The following is a 24,161-nucleotide window of genomic DNA, read 5'->3' on the forward strand; positions in this document are numbered from 1 at the left end:
CACAAGGATGAAGTGGGAGGATTGCTTGAACCCAGGAGGCAGAAGCTGCAGTGAATTGAGACCGACCATGACCCTGCACTCTAGCCTGGGTAGTAGAGCCAGACCTTGTCTCAAGAAAAGAAAATAAAAGAAATCTACTAAATAATGCACCATATAAATATATTTACGAGAACAAGTCATGTGACTTTCTCCATGGATGCTGATGAAGCCTTTGGAAAAAATTCAACACTCATTTATTTATTTATTTATTTATTTTGAGATGGAGTCTCGCTGTGTCACCCAGGCTGGAGTGCAGTGGCGCGATCTCGGCTCACTGCAAGCTCCACCTCCCGGGTTCACGCCATTCTCCTGCCTCAGCCTCTCTGAGTAGCTGGGACTACAGGCACCTGCCACCATGCCCGGCTAATTTTTTTTGTATTTTTAGTAGAGACGGGGTTTAACCGTGGTCTCGATCTCCTGACCTCGTGATCCACCCGCCTCGGCCTCCCAAAGTGCTGAGATTACAAGCGTGAGACACCGCGCCCGGCCAACACTCATTTATTATTATTGTTATTATTATTATTATTGTCAGAGATAGGGTCTTCCTATGTTATGCAGGCTGGATCAAACTCCTGGGCTCAAGAGATCCTCCTCCCTCAGCCTCCTGAGTAGCTGGGGCTATAGGTGTGCAACACCACACCCAGCACAATGTCCATTATTGATATCAGCACTCCAGAAAAACAGAAATTAGTGAATACTTTCTTAAGATGATTGCCTATACCTATAGCTAAGTGTGTGTGTGTGTGTCTGTGTGCGTGTGTACTGGAAGCATTAGATAATGCAATTCAGTAAGAAAAATTAATTTGAAACATAGAATTGCAGCCGGGCACAGTGGCTCACACCTGTAATCCCAGCACTTTGGGAGGCCAAGGCAGGAGGATCACCTGAGGTCAGGAGCTCGAGACCAGCCTGAACAACATGGTGAAACCCCATGTCTATTAAAAATACAAAAATTAGCCGGACATGGTGGCATGCTCTTGTAATCCCAACTACTCAGGAGGCTGAGGCAGGAGAATCGCTTGAACCTGGTAGGTGGAGGTTGGAGTGAGCCGAGATTGCACCACTGCACTTAAGCCTGGGCAACAGAGCGAAACTTCATCTCAAAAAAAAAAAAAAGAAGAAGAAGAAGAAGAAAAAGTAAAGAAGCATAGAATTGCAAAAGAAGGAAACTATCTCTTTTTGCAGATGATGTGATATTATATATGGAAAGCCCTAGAGAATAAAATAATAAGTTAACAGAATGTGAAATTGCTATCTAAAAACAATGGCATTCATCTACCAGTCAAAAGCCAGTAAGGTGATGTAATAAAACTTATGGAGAATAGAAACATAAAGATACTTAGGTTTAAACTTATCAAAAAATGTGTAAAACTTACATGAAGAAGCTTTAAAACAAACATTCTTGAAAGACACAAAATAGACTTGAACAAATGGAAAATTCCTTGTTCTTCTATAAGACGACTTAACATCATATAGATAGCAATTCTTAACAGGTTAACTCAAAAATATAACAATCCCAGGCCAGGCGCGGTGGCTTACGCCTGTAATCCCAGCACTTTGGAAGGCCGAGGCGGGAGGGTCACGAGGTCAGGAGATAGAGACCATCCTGGCTAACACGGTGACACCCTATCTCTACTAAAAATACAAAAAATTAGCCGGGCGTGGTGGGGGGCGCCTGTAGTCCCAGCTACTCGGGAGGCTGAGGCAGGAGAATGGCGTAAACCCGGGAGGCAGAGCCTGCAGTGAGCCGAGATCGTGCCACTGCACTCCAAACTGGGGAAGAGAGTGAGACTCCCTCTCAAAAAAAAAGACCAAATCCAAGATGGCGGCGAGCAGGAGGCTGATGAAGGAGCTTGAAGAAATCCGCAAATGTGGGATGAAAAACTTCCATAACATCCAGGTTGATGAAGCTAATTTATTGACTTGGCAAGGGCTTATTGTTCCTGACAACCCTCCATATGATAAGGGGGCCTTCAGAATCGAAATCAGCTTTCCAGCAGAGTACCTATTCAAACCACCGAAGATCACATTTAAAACAAAGATCTATCACCCGAACATCGACGAAAAGGGGCAGGTCTGTCTGCCAGTAATTAGTGCTGAAAACTGGAAGCCAGCAACGAAAACCGACCAAGTAATCCAGTCCCTCATAGCACTGGTGAATGACCCCCAGCCCGAGGACCCGTTTTGGGCTGACCTAGCTGAAGAATACACTAAGGACCGTAAAAAATTCTGTAAGAATGCTGAAGGGTTTACAAAGAAATATGGGGAAAAGCGACCTGTGGACTAAAATCTGCCACGATTGTTTCCAGCAAGTGTGAGCAGAGGCCCCGTGCAGTGCATTCAGACACCCGGCAAAGCAGGACCCTGTGGAAATTGACATGTGCCACTGCCTGGGGTTAGCTTGTGGCAGTTACTAACTCTCTACAGTTTTCTTAATCAAAAGTGGTCTAGGTAACCTGTTAAGAAAGGATTAAAATCTAAGATCTTCTAAAATATATATCTATCATATATATTATATATATAAATATATCATATATATTTATATATATATAAAACAATCCCAATAAAAAACCACCAAACTCTTTAATGGAGTTATGTAAATTAATTTTAAAGTTCATATGGGAGCACAAATGTCTGATAATACCCAAGAAAACTCTGAAAAACAAAATGACAATGCCCTACAGATATTAAGACATACTATAAAGCCTCTACAATTAAAACTGTGGATAGGAACAGGAACACGAAACAGACAAATGGGATAATATGGAATATCTAGAAATAGATCCAGGAACATATGGGAATTCAGTTCAGAAAGGTGGTGTTTCAGATCAATTGGGGCAAAAATGCAGTTTGCAATGAAAGGTGCTAAGATTAACTGGATAGCCATCTGGAAAAAAACAAAATTACATGGATAACTCACACCATTCACAAAATAAACTCCAAATGGATCAGGGAACTAAATGTGAAAAACAAAAATATATGCATATGTAGGGTATTTGAATGATTATTGGGCAATTAATGAAAAAGATGTGACCACAAGGCGGCAGTAGCACACTTGGACCATGCTTTGACGGGTTTGTGTGTGCAGTCCCTCATAGCATGAGAATATCCAAAGGCTACAGAGTTGGAGGTCACTACTCAGAACGGGAGGAGAGCAAGAGAACTCCAGGGAGAGAATGGGAGTTGAGAGGGAGCTTATGTGTTTTTTTTGTCGTTGTTGTTGTTTGTTTTGGTTTTTTTTTTTTCCTTTTTGTGGAGAATGGGGTCTCCTATATTGCCCAGGCAGGTCTCGAACTCCTGGGCTCAAGCTATCCTCCCTCCTCTTGCCTCCCTGAGAGCTGGGATTACAGGCATGAGCCACTGCACCCGGCCAAGTGGGAGCTTATGTGCTAGGTGAAGTTGCTTAGCAGCCTAGTGGGAAGTTTCTAAATCAGAAAGGTCTGAAGAGCAGCAAGGGATTGGGGTCCTTTTTATAGCTGGAGGGTTTATCTTCTCTGTGGCCATCAAATGGTTGGCACAATTTCACCAGGGTGTGCAGAGCAGGCAGGCCCTAAAGGACTAAAAATCTGCTTGTTTGGGCTATGTTTAAAACAATTGATTCAGGAGGAGGACGAGGAGGAAGAGGAAGAAGAGGAAGAGGAAGAAGAGGAAGAGGAGGAAGAGGAAGAAGAAGAAGAAGAGGAGGAAGAAGAGGAAGAGGAAGAAGAGGAAGAGGAAGAAGAGGAAGAGGAGGAAGAAGAAGAAGTGCCATTGCACTGCAGCTTGGGCAACAAGAGCGAAAACTCGTCTCAAAAAAAAAAAAAAAAAAGACACAAGTTCTTGCTATGTTGCCCAGGCTGGATTCCAACTCCTGGGCTCAATCCATCCTCCCAACTCAGCGTCCCCAGTAGCTGGGACTACAGGTGTGAGCCACCATGCCCTCTCTTCAAAGTTTAAGAGAAGATAGAAGAGAAGATAAGGAGAAGAAGAAGGAGAAGAAGAAGAAGAAGGAGGAGGAGGAGGAGGAAGGAAAACACACACACACACAATTGGATGGCCAAGCGTGGTGGCTTGCACCTGTAATCCCATGGAGGTCAAGGCAGGAGGATTGGTTGAACGCAGGAGTTCGAGGCTGCAATAAGCTGTGATCCTGCCACTGCACTCCAGCCTGGGCAACAAATCAAGACCCTATCTTTAAACAAACAAACAAAAAACAATTAAAAACAATTGGAGTGGCCGGGAATGGTGGCTCATGCCTGTAATCCCAGCACTTTGGGAGGCCAAGACAGGCGGATCACTTGAGGTCAGGAGTTCAAGACCAGCCTGGCCAACATGGTGAAACCCTGTCTCTACTAAAAATACAAAATTTTCCAGGGATGGTGGCGCGTGCCTGTAATCCCAGCTACTCAGGAGGCTGAGGGAGAAGAATCACTTGAACCCAGGAGGCAGAGCCAGCAGTGAGCTGAGATTGCGCCATTGCACTCCAGCCTGGCCAAAAAGAGCGAAACTCCGTCTTAAAAAAAAAAAAAAAAATTGGATGTGGAAAAACTTGAGTTTGGGGCTGGGTGCGGTGGCTCATGCCTGTAATCCCAGCACTTTGGGAGGCCAAAGTGGGCAGATCACGAGGTCAGGAGATCGAGATCATCCTGGCCAACATGGTGAAACCTCGTCTCTACTAAAAATACAAAAACTAGCTGGCTGTGGTTGCATGTGCCTGTAATCCCAGCTACTCGGGAGGCTGAGGCAGGAGAATCCCTTAAACCAGGGAGTTGGAGGTTGCAGTGAGCCCAGATCACGCCACTGCACTCCAGCCTGGCAACAGAGCGAGACTCTTGTCTCAAAAAAAGAAAAAAAAAAAAAATTAAACAATTGGAGGTGGAAAAACTTGAGTTTGGGGTCAGGTGCGGTGGCTTATACCTGTAATTTCAGCACTTTGGAAAGCCAAGGTGGGTGGATCACCTGAGGTCAGGAGTTCGAGACCAACCTGGCTAAAATGGTAAAACCCCATCTCTACTAAAAAATACAAAAAAAAAAAAAAAAAAAGAGCCAGACTAAAACTTAGTTTGACACTGGCAGCTATTGTGAGTAATGGTGCTATGAACATTGGTGTACAAATATTAAAGAAGATCTGAGAATATCTTTACATTTCAGGGTGACCCTCAGCACAAAGACAACCTGCATCAACCAACCAACCAAAACAATAAACAAAAAAGCCCAGCAAACACTGGACAAAGAAGAGAATCAGCTTTCCAGAGTTACCATATTATCAGATTCAAATGTCCAGTTTTTGACAAAAATCTCAAGGTACACAAACAGGAAAGTATGGCCCATTCAAAAAAATAAATAAATAAATAAATACAAATTTTCCCTGAAAGAGACCTAATCGTAGATCTACTAGACAAGGACTTTAAAACAACTGCCTTAGAGACGTCCAAAGAACTAAAGGAAGACATAGAAAAACTCAAGAAAATGATGTATGAACAGAACATAAATAACAATAAAGAAATAGAAAACCTAAAAAGAAACCAAGAAGAAATTCTGGAGCTAAAAAATACAATAATTAAAATGAAAAATTCACTACAGGGATTCAAAGGAGATTTCCGCTGTTGCATGCCAAACCTCTCCACGGATGATGTCAAAGGTACCCCTAGTAGTGACAACCAAAAATGTCTCCAGACATTGTTAACTGTCCCCCAGGAGTAAAATCATCCCCATTGAAAACCACTGCTCTAGACCTACCTCCCAATTTATAGAAAATGCAGGTGACAGAAAAACAGCTAAAAGAAACCATGAGGGGGCCAGGCACCGTGGCTCAGGCCTATAATCCCAGCACTTTGGGAGGCCAAGGCGGGTAGATCACCTGAGTTCAGGAGTTCGAGACCAGCCTGGCTAACATGGTGAAACCCTGTTTCTACTAAAAATACAAAACATTAGCCAGGCAAGGTGGTGCATGCCTGTAACCTCAGCTACTGAGGAGGCCAAGACAGGAGAATTGCTTGAACCCAGGAGGCGGAGGTTGCAGTGAGCCAAGATCATGCCATTGCACTGCAGCTTGGGCAACAAGAGCGAAAACTCGTCTCAAAAAAAAAAAAAAAAAAGACACAAGGTCTTGCTATATTGCCCAGGCTGGATTCCAATTCCTGGGCTCAATCCATCCTCCCAACTCAGCCTCCCCAGTAGCTGGGACTACAGGTGTGAGCCACCATGCCCTATCTTCAAAGTTTAATACTATGCTAGTATATAAGAAAACTGATACTTTATAACCCAATGGTGAAACAACATTCCTCTGGAATCAGACTGCCTGAGATTGAATCTAGGCCTAAACTCTCTGTGCATATTTTTCATTTTTAAAATGAGGGTTAGATTAATATCCACTTTCTAGCTCTGAGGGTACATAGTTGAATAGAGTGCTCATGTGAGATGATTTAACTCTATGACATTTCAGCCAACTGTAGTGTCAGGGTGTCACCTTGAAAAGAGGTTGGTTCCTTTGGAAGAAATGTTACTTCCAGAAGTTAGAATAAAAGGATTTTTTTTTTTTTTTCAGGCCGAGTTTCGCTCTTGTTGCCCAGGCTGGAGTGTAATGGCACGATCTCAGCTCACTGCAACTTCTGCCTCCCAGGTTCAAGCAGTTCTTCTGCCTCAGCCTCCCAAGCAGCTGGGATTACAGGTGCCCACCACCACGTCCAGTTAATTTTTTGTATTGTTAGTAGAGACGAGGTTTCACCATGTTGGCCAGGCTGGTCTCGAACTCCTGACCTTCAGGTGATCCACCCGCCTCAGACTCCCCAAAGTGCTGGGATTATAGGCATGAGCCACCATGCCCGGCCATCACAACTTTTTTTTTTTTTTTTAGATAGGCTGTCACTCCTGTCACTCAGGCTGGAGTGTAGTGGAGCGATCTTCACTCACTGAAGCCTTGACCTCCTGGTCTCAAGAAATCCTCCCACCTCAGCCTCTCAAGTAGCTAGGACTACAAGTGCATGCCACCATGCCCAGCTAATTTTGTATATTTTTGGAGAGATGAGGTCTCACTATATTGCCCCGGCTGGTCTGAAACTCCTGGGCTCAAGCGATCCCCCCACCTCAGCCTCTTAAGTGCTGGAATTATAGGCATGAGCCACTGCACCTGACCACTCTTTTTTTCTTTCTGTTTAAAGACAGGGTCTTGCTATATAGCCCAGGCTGGAGTGCAGTGGTCATTCACAGGCATGATCATGTGCACTACATCTTCGAACTCCCAGGCTCAAGCGATCCTTCCGCCCCAGCCTCCCCAATAGCTAGGACTACCGGCATGTGCCACCACACCCAGCAAGTTTCCCTTAGTTCTCTGAAATGTTTTAAGACTCCACTCAAATCTTTTTAAACAGTCTTAAATTTTCATCATATTACCTAGGGATTTTTTTTTTTTTAAGATGGAGCCTTGCTCTATAGCCCAGGATGGAGTGCAGTGGTGTGATCTCAGCTCACCTCCCAGGTTCAAGCTATTCTCCTGCCTCAGTCTCCCAAGTAGCTGGGACTACAGGTGTGCACCATCATGCCCGGCTAATTTTTGTATTTTAGTAGAGGTAGGGTTTCACCATGTTGGCTAGGCTTGTCTTGAACTCCTGACCTCAAGTGATCCACCTGCCTCAGCCTCCCAAAATGCTGGGATTACAGGTGTGAGCCACTGCACTCAGCCTGACCTAGTGATGTTTTACTCCCAGTTCCAATGTTCCACAGTTAGAGACTCCAGACATACCAAAATCATTTAACTTTCACGAATTCACCATGGCCTTTATGCAGTGGTTTTCAACAGTGGCTGCACATTAGATTCACTGGAGGACTTTTAAAAACACTGATACCCATGACACATCCCCATAAATGCTTTTTTAATTGGTCTGAGGTAGGACTCAACCCTTAGTACATTTCTCAAGTTTCCAGGAAATTCTATAAGGATTAGGCTGAGAATTACTGACTTGGCTTCTGCATTCATATGCTCTTCTTGACCACTTGATATACTCCTACACATATTTCAGAACTTAAGTCAACCTTGCCTCCTCGGGGGAAAATATCCTGTTAGGTGTTTTTTGTTTGTTTTTGTTTTTGTTTTTGAGATGGAATCTCCTTCTGTAGCCCAGTGGTGGATCTTGGCTCACTGCAACCTCTGCCTCCAGGCGAGGTCCAAGCGAATTCTCCTGCCCCAGCCTCCTGAGTAGCTGGAATTACAGGCATGCACCACCACACCCCATTAATTTTTGTATTTTTAGTAGAGATGGGGTTTCACCATGTTGGCCAGGCTGGTCTTGAACTCCTGACCTCAAGTGATCTGCCCAAGTTGGGCTCCCAAAGTGCTGGACTTACAGGCATGGGCCACCATGTCCCGCCTCCCGTTAGGTGTACTGTTATCCCTCCCCACTCCCAGCACCCTATAGCCCCTTTGAAATTCCTTTATTATAAGTCTTGTCATAATGCTTTATCACTTGCCCTGTTTATCTTTCATGCTGTCTGATGAACTCCAGGAAAACATTAACTAATTTTAGTCTAGACACCTTCTTGTGGAAGTTAGGCAAACAGACTTCCGAAAGACTGTCCTGATTTAAAATCCCAGGTCCCACAAAAAAACTTTTTTCTTTACAGCCAAGCAAGTGGAAAAAACAAAAACAAAAACAAACAAACAAAACCTTTATTTTTTAATTGCTCTATCAACGAAAAAGAAAATAAGAGAAATTTCCCAAGGACAAACAATTTTTTTTTTTTTTTTGAGACGGAGTTTCGCTCTTGTTGCCCAGGCTGGAGTGCAATGGTGTGATCTTGGCTCACTACAACCTCCGCCTCCGGGTTCAAGTGATTCTCCTGTCTCAGCCTCCCAAGTAGCTGGGATTAAAGGTGCACCATGCCCTGCTAATTTTGTATTTTTAGTAGAGATGGGGTTCCACCACGTTGGCCAGGCTGGTCTCGAAATCCTGACCCCAGATGATCCACCCGCTTTGGCCTCCCGTAGTGCTGGGATTACATGTGTGAGCCACCACACCCAGCCTAATAATTTTTTTAAGTTAGCAGAATCCAGGGATAGGAGAACTTTCCCTCAATATTTTTCTTCCCTTCCAGAATACAGAGTGATTGCTGAAAAATAGCTTCCCCTCCAGGAATGGCACTAGCTCTTGTGACTAGTTTTTACCACACAATGTTAAAGGAAAAAAATGTGTTGTGTTAGCCAAAGAGCAATGTGCTTTCTCTTTTTTATGAGACAGGGTCTCAATCTGTCACCCATGCTAGAGTGCAGTAGTGCTGCACAGCTCCCTGCAGCCTCAAACTTCTGGGCTCAAGCAATCCTCCAGCCTCAGCCTCCCAAGTAGCTGGAACTTCAGGTGTGCATCACCACGCCTAATTTTTAATTTTTTGTTCCAGAGATGGGGTCTTGCTAGGTTGCCCAGGCTTGTTTCCAACTCCTGGTCTCAGGCAATCCTCCCCACTCAGCCTCCAAAAGCACTGGGATTGCAGGCATAAGTCACCATGCCCAGCCTGCTTTCTCTATTTTTACTTTCCCTTTCCACCTAGATGTACATGGTGTCTCAACATTCAAAGATCCTGGGTTTCTGCACCACCAGGGGGAAGAAAGCCAATTAAATTTAGATTGTCACATGAGTAGGAAACTAACTGAAACTTTGATATTTGTCTGTTACATTATGTTACCCACAAACATACAGCTAGATGGAAAAGAAATGTTACTGGGATATAATTTTGGTTAAATAGGACCCAAGAATTCAAGACCAGCCTGGGCAACACGATGAAACCCTATGTCTTAAAAAAAGAAACAAAAAACAGCCAGGCATGGTAGTGTGCACCGGTAGTCTCAGTTACTTGGGAGGCTGAGGTAGAAGAATTGTTTGAACCCAGGTGAGGGAGGTTGCAATGAGTCGAGATTGGGCCGGGCCGGCGGCAACCCTGCTGTAACCACTCTCCAGGAGGCAAGAGGCAGAAGATATTGAGCCAGGATTCGAGACCTGCCTGGGCAACCGAAAAAGAAAAAAAAAAAAAAAGACTAAGCACTTTGGGAGGCCAAGGTGGGTGGATCACCTGAGGTCAGGAGTTCGAGACCAGCCTGACCAACATGGTGATACCCCATTTCTATTAAATACAAAAAATTAGCTGGGTATGGTGGCGGGCACCTGTAATCCCAGCTACTCGGGAGGCTGTGGAAGGAATCTCTTGAACCTTGGGGGCAGAGGTTGCAGTGAGCTGAGACTCCACCATTGCACTCCAACCTGGGCTACAAAAACAAAAACTCCGTCTCAAAAAAAAAAAAAAAACAAAACTAGAAATGTTGGAGTTGTTCTCAGGAGTTGGGTTAAGCAGAAGTCAAGATGGCAGTCGGTATCCAAGATGGAGTCATGATTGCCTTCATAGCCCCTAATAGGGCCCAGTTATTGGGCCTCCCTTTCAGATACTGTTGCATGGCAGCATGGCAGCTTTATATCCTGGGCAAGATTGTGGAGTAAAATTACTCAGGTTCTACTTTACCAGCTATGTTGCTTTGGGCAACTTAACTTCTCTGTGCCTCAGTGTCTTCATCTCTACCTCTCTCAGTGGGCTGCTGATAGGAGTCCATGCATGAAGGACTGAGCACAGTGCCTGCCACATAAGAAGCACTCAATAGGCTGGGTGTGGTGGCTCATGCCTGTCATCTCACCACTTTGGGAGGCTGAGGCAGGAGGATCGCTTGAGCCAAGGAGTTTGAGACCAACCTGAACAACATGGTGAGACCATGTCTTTACAAAAAAAAAAAAAATAAAAATAATAATAATAATAATAATAATAATAATAATTCTTTTTAAAAATTAGCCAGGTGTGGTGGTGCATGCCTGTATTCCCAGCTGCTGGGGAGGATGAGGTGGGAAGATTGCTTGAACCCAGGAGTTCGAGGCTGCAGTGAGCTACAGTCACACCACTGCACTCCAGCTTGGGTGATGGAGTAAGACCGTGTCTCAAAATAAATAAATAAAAATAAAATAATAAATAAATGTCAGCTATTGTGATTATGCTTTGCCTTCATTGGAGGGCAGCCCTGAAGCTCCCAGCCCCTTATCTGGGAGAAGGCAATGATTAGGGACGGGGAGGTTCCAAAAGGGGAGAAGCTCTGTCTGATGTCTCATCACCCCATCACCCCTCGGGGCAAGGCCCATGTCAGAGGTCACTAAGGCAGAATGAATTCTCCATAGGGTAATCCCAGGAAGAAGACACCTGTAACCAGTGGTATGCCACAGCTCAGGAGAGCCAAATGCTGAACCTTCAATTATTTTGTGAGCCAGTTGTTAAACTGTTGGTAGCTTGAAACCAGCTGTGGTGAGACAGTGTTTACACGATAGTAATCTGCAAATGCTACAGATCAGGGCCTTCTTCCCCCACCTGCTAGCACTGCCTGTAAACACTTACCTGCTTCAAAATTAATGCCTGCTGCCAGCTGCAGCGGCTCACACCTGTAATCCCAGCACTTTGGGAGGCTAAGGCAGGCGGATCACTTAAGGCCAGGAGTTTGAGATCAGCCTGGCCAACATGGTGAATCCCCGTCTCCTAAAAATGTAAAAATTAGCTGGGTGTGGTGGCATGTGCCTATAATCCCAGCTACTCAGGAGGCTAAGGCAGGCTGAAGCTTAAACCTTGGAGGCAGAGGTTGCAGTGAGCTGAGATCGCACCACTGCACTCCAGCTTAGGTGACAGAGTGAGACTAGCATCTCCAAAAAACAAACAAAAAAACTAAAATTAATGCCTGCTGCTCCCTCCCTTCCAACTGGAAAGGCAGGGAGGAAAAAGAAAGGAAGTTTTTTTCCCCTAGAGTTGTTCCAGGTTGGGGCATCGGCAATGCACTTCCAGAACCACCTGCAGAGTCCAACGCAGGGCTGGTGTTGAGTCACCCTCATATTCTCCCAAACTGACCCTAGCTCTCCAGACACTCTCTGCAAGCATAACAAACCTCATTTCCCTCCTTGCTCCCACAGGCTCTGAGACTTCACCAATCTCTATGTTTCTACCTGGTTCAACCCAGCCCCCCGATGTCCTGGGCTGAAGCTGCTGGGGTTGGTCACAGCACTGGACAATCAGACCTTGACTAGGGCCATATCAGGGTCACACTCATAGCCTAGTCCTCGTGTGGCCAGATGGAGAAGGAATTTCAGGTGAGGTGGCTCATGCCTGTAATCCCAGTATTTTGGGAGGCCAAGGCAGGAGGATCATTTGCACTCAGGAGTTAGAGACCAGCCTGGGCAACATAGTGAGACCCCATCTCTACAAAAAATAAAAAGTAGCTAGGCATGATGGCACATTCCTGTGGTCCCAGCTACTTGGGAGGCTGAAGTAGGATGGCTTGAGCCCAGGAGTTCGAGACCAGTCTCGGCAACATAGGGAGACTCCTGTCTCTGTCTGTCTATCTATCTATATTTATTTTTCAAACAGAGTCTCTCTCTATTGCCCAGGCTGGAGTGCAGTGGCCCAATCTCGGCTCTCTGCAACCTCATATCTATCTATCTATATTTATTTTTGAAACAGAGTCTCTCTCTGTTGCCCAGGCTGGAGTGCAGTGGTACAATCTCGGCTCTCTGCAACCTTCCCCTCCAGGGTTCAAGCGATTCTCCTGCCTCAGCCTCCTGAGTAGCTGGGATTATAGGCATGTGCCAACAAGTCCAGCTAATCTTTGTATTTTTAGTAGAGACAAGGTTTCACCATGTTGGCCAGGCTGGTCTCAAACTCCTGACCTCAGATGATCCTCCCGCCTTGGTGTCCCAAAGTGCTGGGATTACAGGCATGGGACACACCGTGCCTGGCCCCATCTCTATTTTAAAAAAAAAAAAAAAAAGGTTGGGTGCAGTGGCTCACACCTGTAATCCCATCACTTTGGGAGGCCAAGGTGGGCAGATCACAAAGTCAGGAGTTTGAGACCAGCCTGACCAATATGGTGAAACTCCGACTTTACTAAAAATACAAAAATTAGCCGGGCATGGTGGCACGTGCCTGTATTCCCAGCTACTTAGGAGGCTGAGGCAGGAGAATCACTTGATCCCGGGAGGCAGAGGTTGCAGTGAGCTAAGATTGCGCCATTGCACCACTCCGGCCTGGGCAACAGACCAAGACTCCGTTTCAAAAAATAAAAAGAGAGAGAGAGAGAAAGAGAAGGAATTTCTACTGCAACTCTCAGTGGGAAGAGCATCGGAGGAACATCTCTGGCTCTTCTCTGATGGGTAAGCTTGGAATAAGAAACCAAGTGTACCCAGCTCAGCCCTCTTCTCCAACCTAGCTCTAAGTACCAGAGGAGGCACCTGGGCCTGCTGAGCAGGCAGTGAACCCACAGAGCTGGGGCTTAGCCACACACAGCAACGCTCATCTCACTGGTGGGCGCTCACAATTACAATCTGACACCTGCATCTTTCAAGTGGTTCAGACTCGAAAGGCAGGAAAAGGAGGTGTTACTTACTGAACCACTAAAGCCTGAGCCACCTGCGAGGCCCTGCCCATTCCTGTTCCCATTATCTCCTTTCGCTTTATTTTTTTTTGAGACAGGGTCTTACTCTGTCACCCAGGCTGGAGTGCAGTGGTGATCACAGTTCACTGCAACCTCCGAGTCCCAGGCTTAAGCAATCCTCCCACCTCAGCCTCCTGAATAGCTGAGATACCAGCTGGGTAGATGCACACCACCACGCCTGGCTAATTTTTTCTGTAGAGACAGGGTTTCACCATGTTGCCCAAGCTGGTCTCGAACTCCTGAACTCAAAGTGATTCACCTGCCTCGGATGTCCCAGGTTGGCCTTAAACTCCTGGGCTCAAGTGATCCACCCACCTCAGCCTCCCAAAGTGCTGGGATTACACATGTGAGCCACTATGCCCGGCCCTGACCTCACGTTCGACAGCTCTTCCCCCTGCTCACTCTGCCACACAGCCTTCTTTCTGTTTCTGGAAAATGCCAAGTTCATTCTCATCTTGGCCTTTCCTCTTCTGCTCTAGCTCTTCTGATCTTTGCTTTCTCTTCACCTCTCAGATCTCAGCACAGAGGCCTGCCCTGCTCACTCAACCATGCAAGTGTGCCTCCATTACGTGACCCTGGTGTACTGGCTCAGTCTCCAAAATTACAACATGGTGGCCGGGTGCAGTGGCTCATGCCTGTAATTCTAGCACTTTGGGAGGCCGAGGCGGGCAGATCACAAGGTCAGGAGTTTGAAACCAGTCTGACCAACATGGTGAAACCCCATCTCTACTAAAAATACAAAAATTAGCTGGGCGTGGTGGCGGGTGCCTGTAATCCCAGCTACTTGGGAGGCTGAGGCAGGAGAATCACTTGAACCCAGGAGACGGAGGTTGCAGTAAGCCAAGATCGCACCATTGCACTCCAGCCTGGGTGACAGAGTGAGACTGTCCCCACCCAAAAAAATTAAAACATAGATTGGTTTACCTGTTTGTTGTCCTGTCTTCTCCTCTATGAGATCTACGAGGGCAGGGTCTTGTCAGTTTTGTTCATTGTTGTGGCCCAGTTTCCCAGAACCTAGAACAGTGCCTGCAAAATAGTAGAAGCTCAAGAAACATTGGTTGAATGAATAAACTGAATACTTCTCGGGAAAAAAAAAATGATTTTTTTCTTTAATAGCAAAATAATATACGTCTTGGAAAATACAGCATACAAAATACAGAAAATATAATTGAGAACTTTTATGAGCATATCGATCATTGAATCGCGAGTCTGCATTGCCTATCTCTCCGCGTCTCTTGCGTGTGTGTAGGTATATAAATGGTGTATAGGCTTGTGGGTGTGCATGCATAGACAGTCCTTCTTGGGTACTCATAAGGGGGCTCAGACCCTCGGGTGCCCCTAAGTCTTAACCCCACCCCTTCTTCATCCGTCCGGTTCCTGAGGACGACCATGAAGGTGACTCTTCATTGAGAGCCTCTGGAGGCTGGGAGCTTTTAGAGTAAGGCTTTGCAATGTAACCATGAGGTAGCTATGATCATCCTTATTTCCAGATGTGGGAACTAGGCTTCCCAGAGGCTGATGATATGACCAAGGCCACATAGCTGGCAAACAGTGATTCCAAAGGTCTGGAGGTCCCTAGGCCTCTGTTCTCGCAACCTGGGGCTTTCAGTTTCCTCAAGTCTGATTATCTGCCCTCTTCAAGGTGCTGCTCAGAGGGTCTGGGGCTCAACGATGAAAACTGGGATGGGTCCCAGGGGCAGGTGGAGTAGTTACATCCACCAGTCCATAGACTCCTTGGGGCAAGCCCTGACGATGACCATACAGTGGGGCAGCCCCTTACACAGGATCTTCTCCGCCTCCTGACCCTCCCACCCCAGCCCCTGCAGCTCAAGGACTCTGAGCTTGGGCATAGTGAGGCAGGAGGAGAGGATTTCAGTGGGGGAGGGCATTTCCGGGGTGACGAGGGGACCCTGCAGGCACAGACTCTCCAGGGCCGGCATTCCCTCCAGGACAGCCAGGCCAGGGGCAGAGAGGCCCCTCACGGTCAGCCGGATCTTGCGCACATCTCGGAGGTGGCGGCTGATGGCCAGCAGGGTGCTGTCGGCAGACAGGGTGCAGCCCAGCACCTCGAGCCTCTGCAGATAGCTGAGCTCCTGCAGGCCAGCATCCAGCCCTGTCTCGGTCACACGGTAGGTGCCACCCAGCACCAGCGAGCGCAAGGCCCGGAAGCGCGTCAGGCCCTGCAGGTGCTCGTCACGGAAGGCAGGGACGCGGTCCAGCACGATGCATTCGAGCAGGGGCAGCACGGTGGGGTCCTGCTGCTTGTGGAGCCAGGCCATGGAGATCTCGCAGCTGTGTAGCTCCAGGGTCCTCAGGGTGCTGGGCAGGCTGGTGATGGGCACCATGCTCAGGTCGGCCACGTGCAGGCAGAGGCGCTTCAGGTTGGGGCACTTCTGGCCCAGGGCTCTCAACAGAGCAGGGGACAACTGGGGGGCCTGGGAGCCAGAGAACAGGTAGCCACCCATCCGCAGGGAATGCAGCCGGGATGCCATGTACCTTCGAAGGAGGTGCCACATGACTTTAGGTCGCATCTGTAAGAGCCAGAGATTGGGGTGACAGAGTGAGAGGTATGGGGCTTCCAAGGCCCCTGCTGGGATGGAGACACACATCCCGGGGTGGGGGATTCTGGTGCCCCGCTGGGCTTCTGCCCTTCCCCAGCCAGTGTCCTCCCCAGGTTCAACCTCCCCAGGTTCAACAAGACGGTCTGAGTGCACCATCTTGCCTGCTAGGGCTTTGAACAAATCTTTTTTTTTTTTTTCTTTTTCTGAGACAGGGTCTTGCTCTGTCACCCAGTCTGCAGTGCAGTGGTGAGAGAATGGCTCACTGCAGCCTGGCCCTCCTGGGCTCAAGTGATTCTCCCACTTCAGCTTCCCAAGTGGCTGGGACTTCTCACACATGCCCAGCTAATTTTTGTGATTTTTAGTAGAGATGAGGTCTTGCTATGTTGCCCAGGCTGGTCTCCAACTCCTGGATTCAAGCGATCCTCCCATCTCAGCCCCTCAAAGTGCTGGGTCTACAGTCGTGACCCACTGCACTCGGCCACTTAGAATAAATCTGGTAGGGGCCAGGCACAGTGGCTCATGCCTGTAATCCCAGCACTTTGTGAGGCTGAGGTGGATGGATCATTTGAGGTCAGGAGTTTAATACCAGCCTGGCCAACAGGGTGAAACCATGTTTCCACTAAAAATACAAAAATTAGCTGGGCATGGTGGCGAGCGCCTGTAATCCCAGCTACTCAAGAGGCTGAGGCAAGAGAATCACTTGAACCCGGGAGACAAAGGTTGCAGTGAGCCGAGATCGTGCCACTGCACTCCAGCCTGGGCGATAGAGTGAGACTCCACCTCAAAAAAAAAAAAAAAAAAAAAAAAAAAAAGGATAAATCTGGTAGGGGAAAAAAAGATACTAACAGAATCTATCTTTAGCAATAAATTTTTACCGTTTTTCTGGACTAAGAAAGAGAGCAAAGCAACCCATTGATATTTTTATCCCTTTCTTAATGATCACCTCCAGTAGAAATAAGCAACACAGAATAAAATTTTAAAAGCCGAAAACTACCCAGAGTAAATTAGGTCTATGTTAAAAAAAAAAAAAAACAAATGAAAAGGCTGGGCACGGTGGCTCACACCTGTAATCCCAGCACTTTGGGAGGCCAAGGCGGGCAGATCACCTGAGGTCAGGAGTTCAAGACCAGCCTGACCAACATGGAGAAACCCCATCTCTACTAAAAATACAAAATTAGCCAGGTGTGGTGGCGCATGCCTGTAATCCCAGCTACTTGCGAGGCTGAGGCAGGAGAATCGCTTGAACCTGGGAAGCGGAGTCTGCGATGAGCCAAGATCGTGCCGTCGCACCAGCCTGGGCAACAAGAGCGGAACTCCGTCTCAAAAAAAAATATATCAAAGCCTGGTACAGTGGAAGCTGTAAAAATCAACCCTGGGAAGTTAGACTCAGTAGAAAATAAAAAATATATATAATTGATAGCACTGGGCATTTCATTCTAAGTACATTTTATTTTAAAAAGAAAAAGTTAGCATGCTTACATCTGCCTTTTATTGCTGGATTTCTCTACTTGGCATCATAGGGCCTAATGGAAAAGGGAAAATTGTCTAATATCATATTCTTTATGTGTATTTACAAAGGTGTTTCTTTTCTTTTTTTTTTTGAGACAGAGTTTTGCTCTTGTTGCCCAGGCTGGAGTGCAATGGCGCGATCTCAGTCACCGCAACCTCCGCCTCCTGGGTTCAAGCAATTCTTGTGCCTCAGCCTCCTGAGTAGCTGGGATTACAGGCATGTGCCACCATGACCGGCTAATTTTTTTTTTTTGAGACAGAGTCTCGCTCTGTCACCCAGGCTGGAGTGCAGTGGCGCAATCGGCTCACTGCAACCTCCACCTCCCAGGTTCAAGCAATTCTCCTGCCTCAGCCTCCCAAATAGCTGGTACTACAGGTGTGTGCCACCATGCCTGGCTAAGTCTTTTTTGTATTTTTAGTAAAGACGTGGTTTCACCATGTTAGCCAGGATGGTCTCGATCTCCTTACCTCATGATCCGACCACCTTGGCCTCCCAAAGTGCTGGGATTACAGGCATAAGCCATGCGCCTGGCCTTAATTTCGTATTTTTAGTAGAGACAGGGTTTCTCCATGTAGGTCAGGCTGATCTCAAACACCCAACCTCAGGTGATCTGTCCACCTCGGCCTCCCAAAGTGCTGGGATTACAGGCATGAGCCACTGCACCCGGCCAAAAAGGTGTTTCTACATCAAACTCTTCCATTCACTGAAAGAAAATAGCTTATCATCAATCCTTCAGAAAGCATGCTTACATTTGCCTTTTATACATGCATATATATACCCATGTAATACAAACTGTATTAGTCTATTTTCATGCTGCTGATAAAAACATACCTGAGACTGGGAAGAAAAAGAGATTTAACTGGACTTACATTTCCACATGGCTGGGGAGGCCTCAAAATCATGGCAGGAGGTGAAAGGCACTTCTTACATGGCGGCAGCAAGAGAAAATGAGAAAGAAGGCTGGGCGCAGTGGTTAATGCCCATAATCCCAGCACTTTGGAAGGCCGATGTGGGCGGATCATGAGGTCAGGAGATTGAGACCATCCTGGCCAACATGACGAAACCCCGTCTCTACTAAAATACAAAAAAAAAAATTAGCTGAGTGTGGTGGTGTGCGCCTGCAGTCTCCGCTACTAAGGAGGCTGAGGCAGGAGAATCACTTGAACATGGGAGGCAGAGGTTCCAGTGAGCTGAGATCACACCATTGCACTCCAGCCTGGTGACAGAACAAGACTCCGTCTCAAAGAAAAATAAATAAATTAATTTTAAAAATACAAAAAATTAGCTCGGTGTGGTGGCACATGCCTGTAGTCCCAGCTTCTCAGGAAGCTGAACAGGGGAATCACTTGAACCCAGGAGGCAGAGGTTGCAGTGAGCCGAGATAGTATCACTGCACTCCAGCCTGCTGACAGAGCAAGACTCTATCTCAAAAAAAAAAAAAAAAAAAATTAAGAAAATGAGAACAAAGCAAAAATGGAAACCCCTGATAAACCCATCAGATCTCATGAGACTTATTCACTATCACGAGAATAGCATGGGAAAGACCGGCCCCCAAGATTCAATTATTTCCCCTGGGTCCCTCTTACAACACATAGGAATTCTGGGAAATAGAATTCAAGTTGAGATTTGGGTGTGGACACAGCCAAACCATATCATTCCACCCCTGGCCCCTCCAAGTCTCATGTCTTCACATTTCACAACCAATCATGCCTTCCCAACAGTCTTCCAAAGTCTTAACTCATTTCAGCATTAACCCAAAAGTCCACAGTCCGAAGTCTCATCTGAGACAAGGCAAGTCCCTTCCACCTATGAGCCTATAGAATCAAAAGCTAGCTAGTTACTTCCTAGACACAATGTGAGTACAGGTATTGGGTAAATGCAGCCATTCCAAAAGGGAGAAATTGGCCAAAACAAAGTGGTTACAGGGCCCGTGCAGGTCTGAAATCCAGTGGGGGCAGTCAAATTTTAAAGCTCCAAAATTATCTCCTTTGATTCCAGGTCTCACATCCAGGTCACACTGATGCAAGAGATGGGTTCCCATGGTCTTGGCCAGCTCCGCCCCTTGTGGCTTTACAGGGTACAGCCTCCCTCCCAGCTGCTTTCACAGGCTGGCGTTGAGTGTCTGAAGCTTTTCCAGGTGCACAGTGCAAGCTGTGGGTGGATCTACCATTCTGGAGTCTGGAGAACAGTGTCCCTCTTCTCACAGCTCCACTAGGCAGTGACCCAGTAGGGACTGTGTGTGTGGGCTCTGACCCCACATTTCCCTTCCACACTGCCCTAGCAGAGGTTCTCCATGAGGGCCCCGCCCCTGTAGCAAACTTTTGCCTGGACATCCAGGCGTTTCCACACATATTCTGAAATCTAGGCAGAGGTTCCTAAACTTCAATTCTTTTTTTTTTTTTTTGAGATGGAGTTTTGCTCTTGTCGCCCAGGCTGGAATGCAATGGCACGATCCTGAGTCACTGCAACCTTTGCCTCCCAGGTTCAAGTGATTCTCCTGCCTCAGCCTCCCAAGTAGCTGGGATTACAAGCATGCACCACCATGTATTTGTTGTATTTTTAGTAGAGATGGGGTTTCACCATGTTGTCCAGGTTGGTCTTGAACTCCTGACCTCAAGTGATCCGTCTACCTTGGCCACCCAAAGTGCTGGGATTATAGGCATGAGCCACTGTGCCTGGCCCTGAACCTCAGTTCTTGGCTTCTGTGCACCAGCAGGCTCAAGACCATGTGGAAGCTGCCAAGACTTGGGGCTTCCACCCTCTGAAGCCACAGCCTGAGTTTTATGTTGGCCCCTTTCAGCCACAGCTGGAGCGGCTAGGACACAGGGCACCAAGTCCCAGTGTGCACGCAGCATGGGGCCCGGCCCAGGAAACCACTTTTTCCTCCTGGGCTTCCAGGCCTGAGATGGGAGGGGCTGCCGTGAAGGTCTCTGACATGGCCTGGAGACATTTTCCCCATGGTCCTAATTAGGTTCCTTGCTACTTATGCAAATTTCTGCAGCTGGCTTGAATTTCTCCCCAGAAAATGGGTTTTTCTTTTCTATCACATAGGCTACAAATTTTCCAAACTTTTCTGCTCTGCTTCCCTTACAAAATTGAATGCCTTTAACAGTACCCAAGTCGCCTCTTGAATACTTTGCCGCTTAGGAATTTCTTCCACTAGATACCCTAAAACATCTTTCTCAAGTTCAAAGTTCCACAAATCTCTAGGGCAGGAGCAAAATGCCATCAGTCTCTGTGCTAAAACATAACAAGACTCACCTTTACTCCAGTTCCCAACAAGTTTCTCATCTCCATCTGAGACCACCTCAGCCTGGACCTTATTGATCATACCGCTATCAGCATTTTGGGCAAAGCCACTCAACAAGTCTCTAGGAAGTTCCAAACTTTCCCACATTTTCCTGTCTTCTTTTGAGCCCCCCAAACTGTTCCAACCTCTGACTGTTACCCAGTTCCAAAGCTGCTTCCACATTTTTGGGTATCTTTTCAGCAACGCCCCACTCTACCGGTACCAATTTACGGTATTAATCTGTTTTCACGCTGCTGCTAAAGACATACCTGAGAATGGAAAGAAAAAGAGGTTTAATTGAACTTAAGTTCCACGTGGCTGGGGAGGCCTCAAAATCATGGCGAGAGGTGAAAGGCACTTCTTAACATGGTGACGGCAAAAGAAAATGAGAAAGAAGTAAAAGCGGAAACTCCTGATGAACCCATCAGATCTTGTGAGACTTATTCACTATCACAAGAATAGCATGGGAGGCCGGGCGCGGTGGCTCACGCTTGGCGGGGGTCCAGGTCTCGAGAGTGAGGCATGAAATGGGTGAACCGGAGGGAGTTCAGTGAGCCGAGTCGGCCTTGAGCCGTCTCAAAAAAAAAAAAAGAATAGCATGGGAAAGACTGGCCCCATGATTCAATTACTTTCCCTGGGTCCCTCCCACAACACGTGGGAATTCTGGGAGATACAATTCAAGTTGAGATTTGGGTGGGGACACAGCCAAACCATATCATGAGCCAAGAGAGAAAGAAACATGTTTTAATGAATCTTCTCAGGAGGCTGAGGCAGGAAGATGGCTTGAGCCCAGGAGATGGAGGTTGCAGTGTGTTATGATTTCACCACTGCCTGGGTGACAGAGTGAGATCCATCTCAAAAAAATAAATCAGAAAAAGATAAACTGCAGAGCATAAATGTTATGGGCTACTTTTGACAGAGGAATCAAATCTTCCTTGTCAAATTTAGACCCGTGTGGGTCAGCAGAAATTGACTAGAAATAGTGGCCACCGCATGGTAACTCACAAGGGTAGCAGTTAAAGTTGATAAAATTTTAAATGCACACAAAACCAATGGATGAATCAACTTTTCCTCGCAAAACCAACAACTGAGAATAAGTTTCAACAACTGAGAAAAAGTTTCATAATATCAAGCCAGACACTGTGGCTCACACCTGTAATCCCAGCACTTTGGGAGACTGAGGTGGGGGGACAGCTTGAGTCCAGGAGTTCGAGACCATCCTGGGCAACATAGCAAGACTCTGTCCTTAAAAAAAGAACTTCAAAAGCAACACTGTATTAAAGGGAGTTACAGATGGATACATACAGTAAAACAGTTTAAAAGTAGAACACTATCTAAATAGTAGAACAGCATTACCTGAAGTTTAGAAATACATTACTAATACTATAATTGTTTATGGACACACACATATGAAGTAACGTAAAAGGAAGGGTGTAAATCCACTTTATGATAGCAATTATCTATGAAGACAGTTTCAAAAAGGGCAACAATTGTATCTATAAATGTTTTGGGCCAGTTGCAGTAGCTCATGCCTGTAATCTGAGCACTTTGGGAGACTAAGTCGGGAGGATCACTTGAGCCCAGGAGTTTGAGACCAGCCTGGGCAACATAGTGAGACTCTGCCTCTACAAAAAATAAAAAATTAGCAGGTGTAGTGGCAAGCGCCTGTGGTCCCAGCTACTCAGGAGGCTGACGCAAGAGGATCGCTTGAGCTTGGGAGGTCGAGGCTGCAATCGCACCACTGCACTCCAGCCTGAGCAGCAGAGCAAGACTCTGTCTCAAAAACAAAACAAAAACTTGATAACAGTCATAAATTAGCATTTATAGAATGATAAATATGTGCCAGACTGTTCTAAGCCCTTTCTGTGCGTGATCTCAGTGAAGTCCCACAATAGCCCCGTGAGGCAGGTACTGTCCTTTATCCCCATTGCAGGGATAGGGAAATTGAGGCCCTGAGGTCGAAAAGGGGCAGGTAAGCGATGATGCCAAGATAGGCCCCGGACCGCCTGGCTCTAAATCCCCAGGCCGGGCCCCGACACACTGTCCCAGGGTGGGAGAGGTAGTCTTCGGGGTCCGGGCACCGCGACCGCGGCCCAGGCCCGCCCGGCCAGCTGCGCGTACCGTGTAGAGCGTCAGGTCGACATGTCGCCACAGCCACCGGTCGTCCACCAACCTCTTCCAGCGGTGACAGACCCTGGGGAAGGGGATGCGCGGTTAGAACGACCCCAGCCCCGGGCCACATCTCATCTCCAGGTGCCAGCTGCGCCCTCCACCCTGCCCTTCCCCCCGGAGGCGGGGCCGCACCTGGAGATGCGGATCCGGTCCCGTACCGGGAGGTATGAGAAGATCTCGAGCAGGACCGAGTCCGGCAGTTCCACCAAAGTCGCCATGATCCCGCCGACACGCACTTCCGCTTCCGGTTAAAGAGACCCGAGGGGTCCTCCTGGGGGCGCCGAGGCGGCTGACAGGGCGGCGGCCGCGACCTTCCCGTAGCGGGTCGAGAAATTTTGAGTTTCCTCTCGCTGGGAAGTGATTCGGTCCCAGGGCCGGACCAGCCGCGGATGGGGACCAGAAACCAGCCTGGAAAGCGTGGCTGAGGCAGTGAGAGGCTTGCGGGACTTGGCTGAGTCGTGATTTGGCCGCGACTGGGAACTAAGACCAAGTCCGGAAGGCGGGGCTGGAGTGAGGCGAAGCTCAGGGGCGCAGTTAGAGACGAGGACCAAGTCCGGAAGGCGTGGCTGGGGTGGGATGAAGATCGGAGGCAGGGCTGGAGACTAGGACCTAGCCCAGAAGGCGAAGGTGGAGCGGAGCGAGGCCCTGGGGCGGGGCTAGAGACGAGAACCAAGCCCGGAAGGCGTGGCTGGAGCGGGGCACCGCCCGAGGGCGGGGCTAGAGACGAGGACCAAGTCCGGAAGGCGTGGCTGGGGAGGGGCGAGACCCGGGGACCAGGCTAGAGGCGAGGACCAAGCCGGGAAGGCGAGGCTGGAGTTGGGCAAGGCTCAGGGAGCGGAGCCAGAGACCGGAACCAAGTCCGGAAGGCGGGACTGGGGTGCGGCTCAGGGGCGGGGCTAGAGACGAGGACCACGTCCAGAAGGCGTGGCTGGGGTGGGGCGAGGATCAAGCCCGGAAGGCGCGGCTGGAGCGGGGCGAGGCCTAGGTGGGGCTGCAGACGAGAACCACGCCTTGGGGGCGTGGCTAGGGCGGGACGAGGCTCGCGGGGCGAGTAGAGGCCCGGACAACCTGTGGAAGGCGGGACTGGGGTGGGGCGAGACCTTGGGGCGGGGTTGA

General features: G+C 47.9%; 2 protein-coding genes across 9 annotated transcripts; one reads left to right on the plus strand and one right to left on the minus strand.

Moving 5' to 3' along the window:
* The first annotated feature begins 1,855 nt into the window (after positions 1–1,855).
* LOC116479427 (ubiquitin-conjugating enzyme E2 L3-like) lies at positions 1,856–2,383 on the plus strand. Its single transcript, XM_032171529.2, has one exon. It carries the CDS (start codon positions 1,862–1,864, stop codon positions 2,324–2,326), a length of 465 nt encoding a protein of 154 aa, XP_032027420.1. The 5' UTR covers positions 1,856–1,861; the 3' UTR covers positions 2,327–2,383.
* Positions 2,384–14,592: 12,209 nt separating this feature from the next.
* Positions 14,593–24,046, minus strand: FBXL12 (F-box and leucine rich repeat protein 12). 8 transcript variants are annotated; one of them, XM_032169596.2, is made up of 3 exons: positions 23,178–24,046; positions 22,995–23,067; positions 14,593–16,044 (listed from the first exon to the last, which is right to left on the minus strand). In XM_032169596.2, the coding sequence occupies exons 1-3, from the start codon at positions 23,261–23,263 to the stop codon at positions 15,223–15,225; spliced, it is 981 nt and encodes a 326-aa protein (XP_032025487.1). In that variant the 5' UTR covers positions 23,264–24,046; the 3' UTR covers positions 14,593–15,222. The 8 variants fall into 8 exon arrangements, with proteins under 8 accessions (XP_032025487.1, XP_032025490.1, XP_058281302.1 ...); XM_032169599.2 differs by having other exon boundaries at positions 23,204–23,792; XM_058425319.1 differs by lacking the exon at positions 23,178–24,046 and adding an exon at positions 17,554–17,597 and having other exon boundaries at positions 22,995–23,071.
* Between the last annotated feature and the right edge of the window lie 115 nt (positions 24,047–24,161).

The sequence above is a fragment of the Hylobates moloch genome, unplaced genomic scaffold (assembly GCF_009828535.3).
Source record: "Hylobates moloch isolate HMO894 unplaced genomic scaffold, HMol_V3 SCAFFOLD_12, whole genome shotgun sequence".
Classification (NCBI taxonomy): domain Eukaryota; kingdom Metazoa; phylum Chordata; class Mammalia; order Primates; family Hylobatidae; genus Hylobates; species Hylobates moloch.

What these genes read in the sequence shown, in the direction of transcription:
- LOC116479427 (XM_032171529.2), top strand. Translation starts at nt 1,862, where the DNA reads ATGGCGGCGAGCAGGAGGCTGATGAAGGAGCTTGAAGAAATCCGCAAA.
- FBXL12 (XM_032169596.2), bottom strand. Translation starts at nt 23,263, where the DNA reads ATGGCGACTTTGGTGGAACTGCCGGACTCGGTCCTGCTCGAGATCTTC. An exon ending in GACCGGATCCGCATCTCCAG is followed by an intron (nt 23,068 to 23,177) that starts GTGCGGCCCCGC and finishes CCCCTTCCCCAG; the next exon opens with GGTCTGTCACCGCTGGAAGA. An exon ending in TCGACCTGACGCTCTACACG is followed by an intron (nt 16,045 to 22,994) that starts GTACGCGCAGCT and finishes TGGCTCTTACAG; the next exon opens with ATGCGACCTAAAGTCATGTG.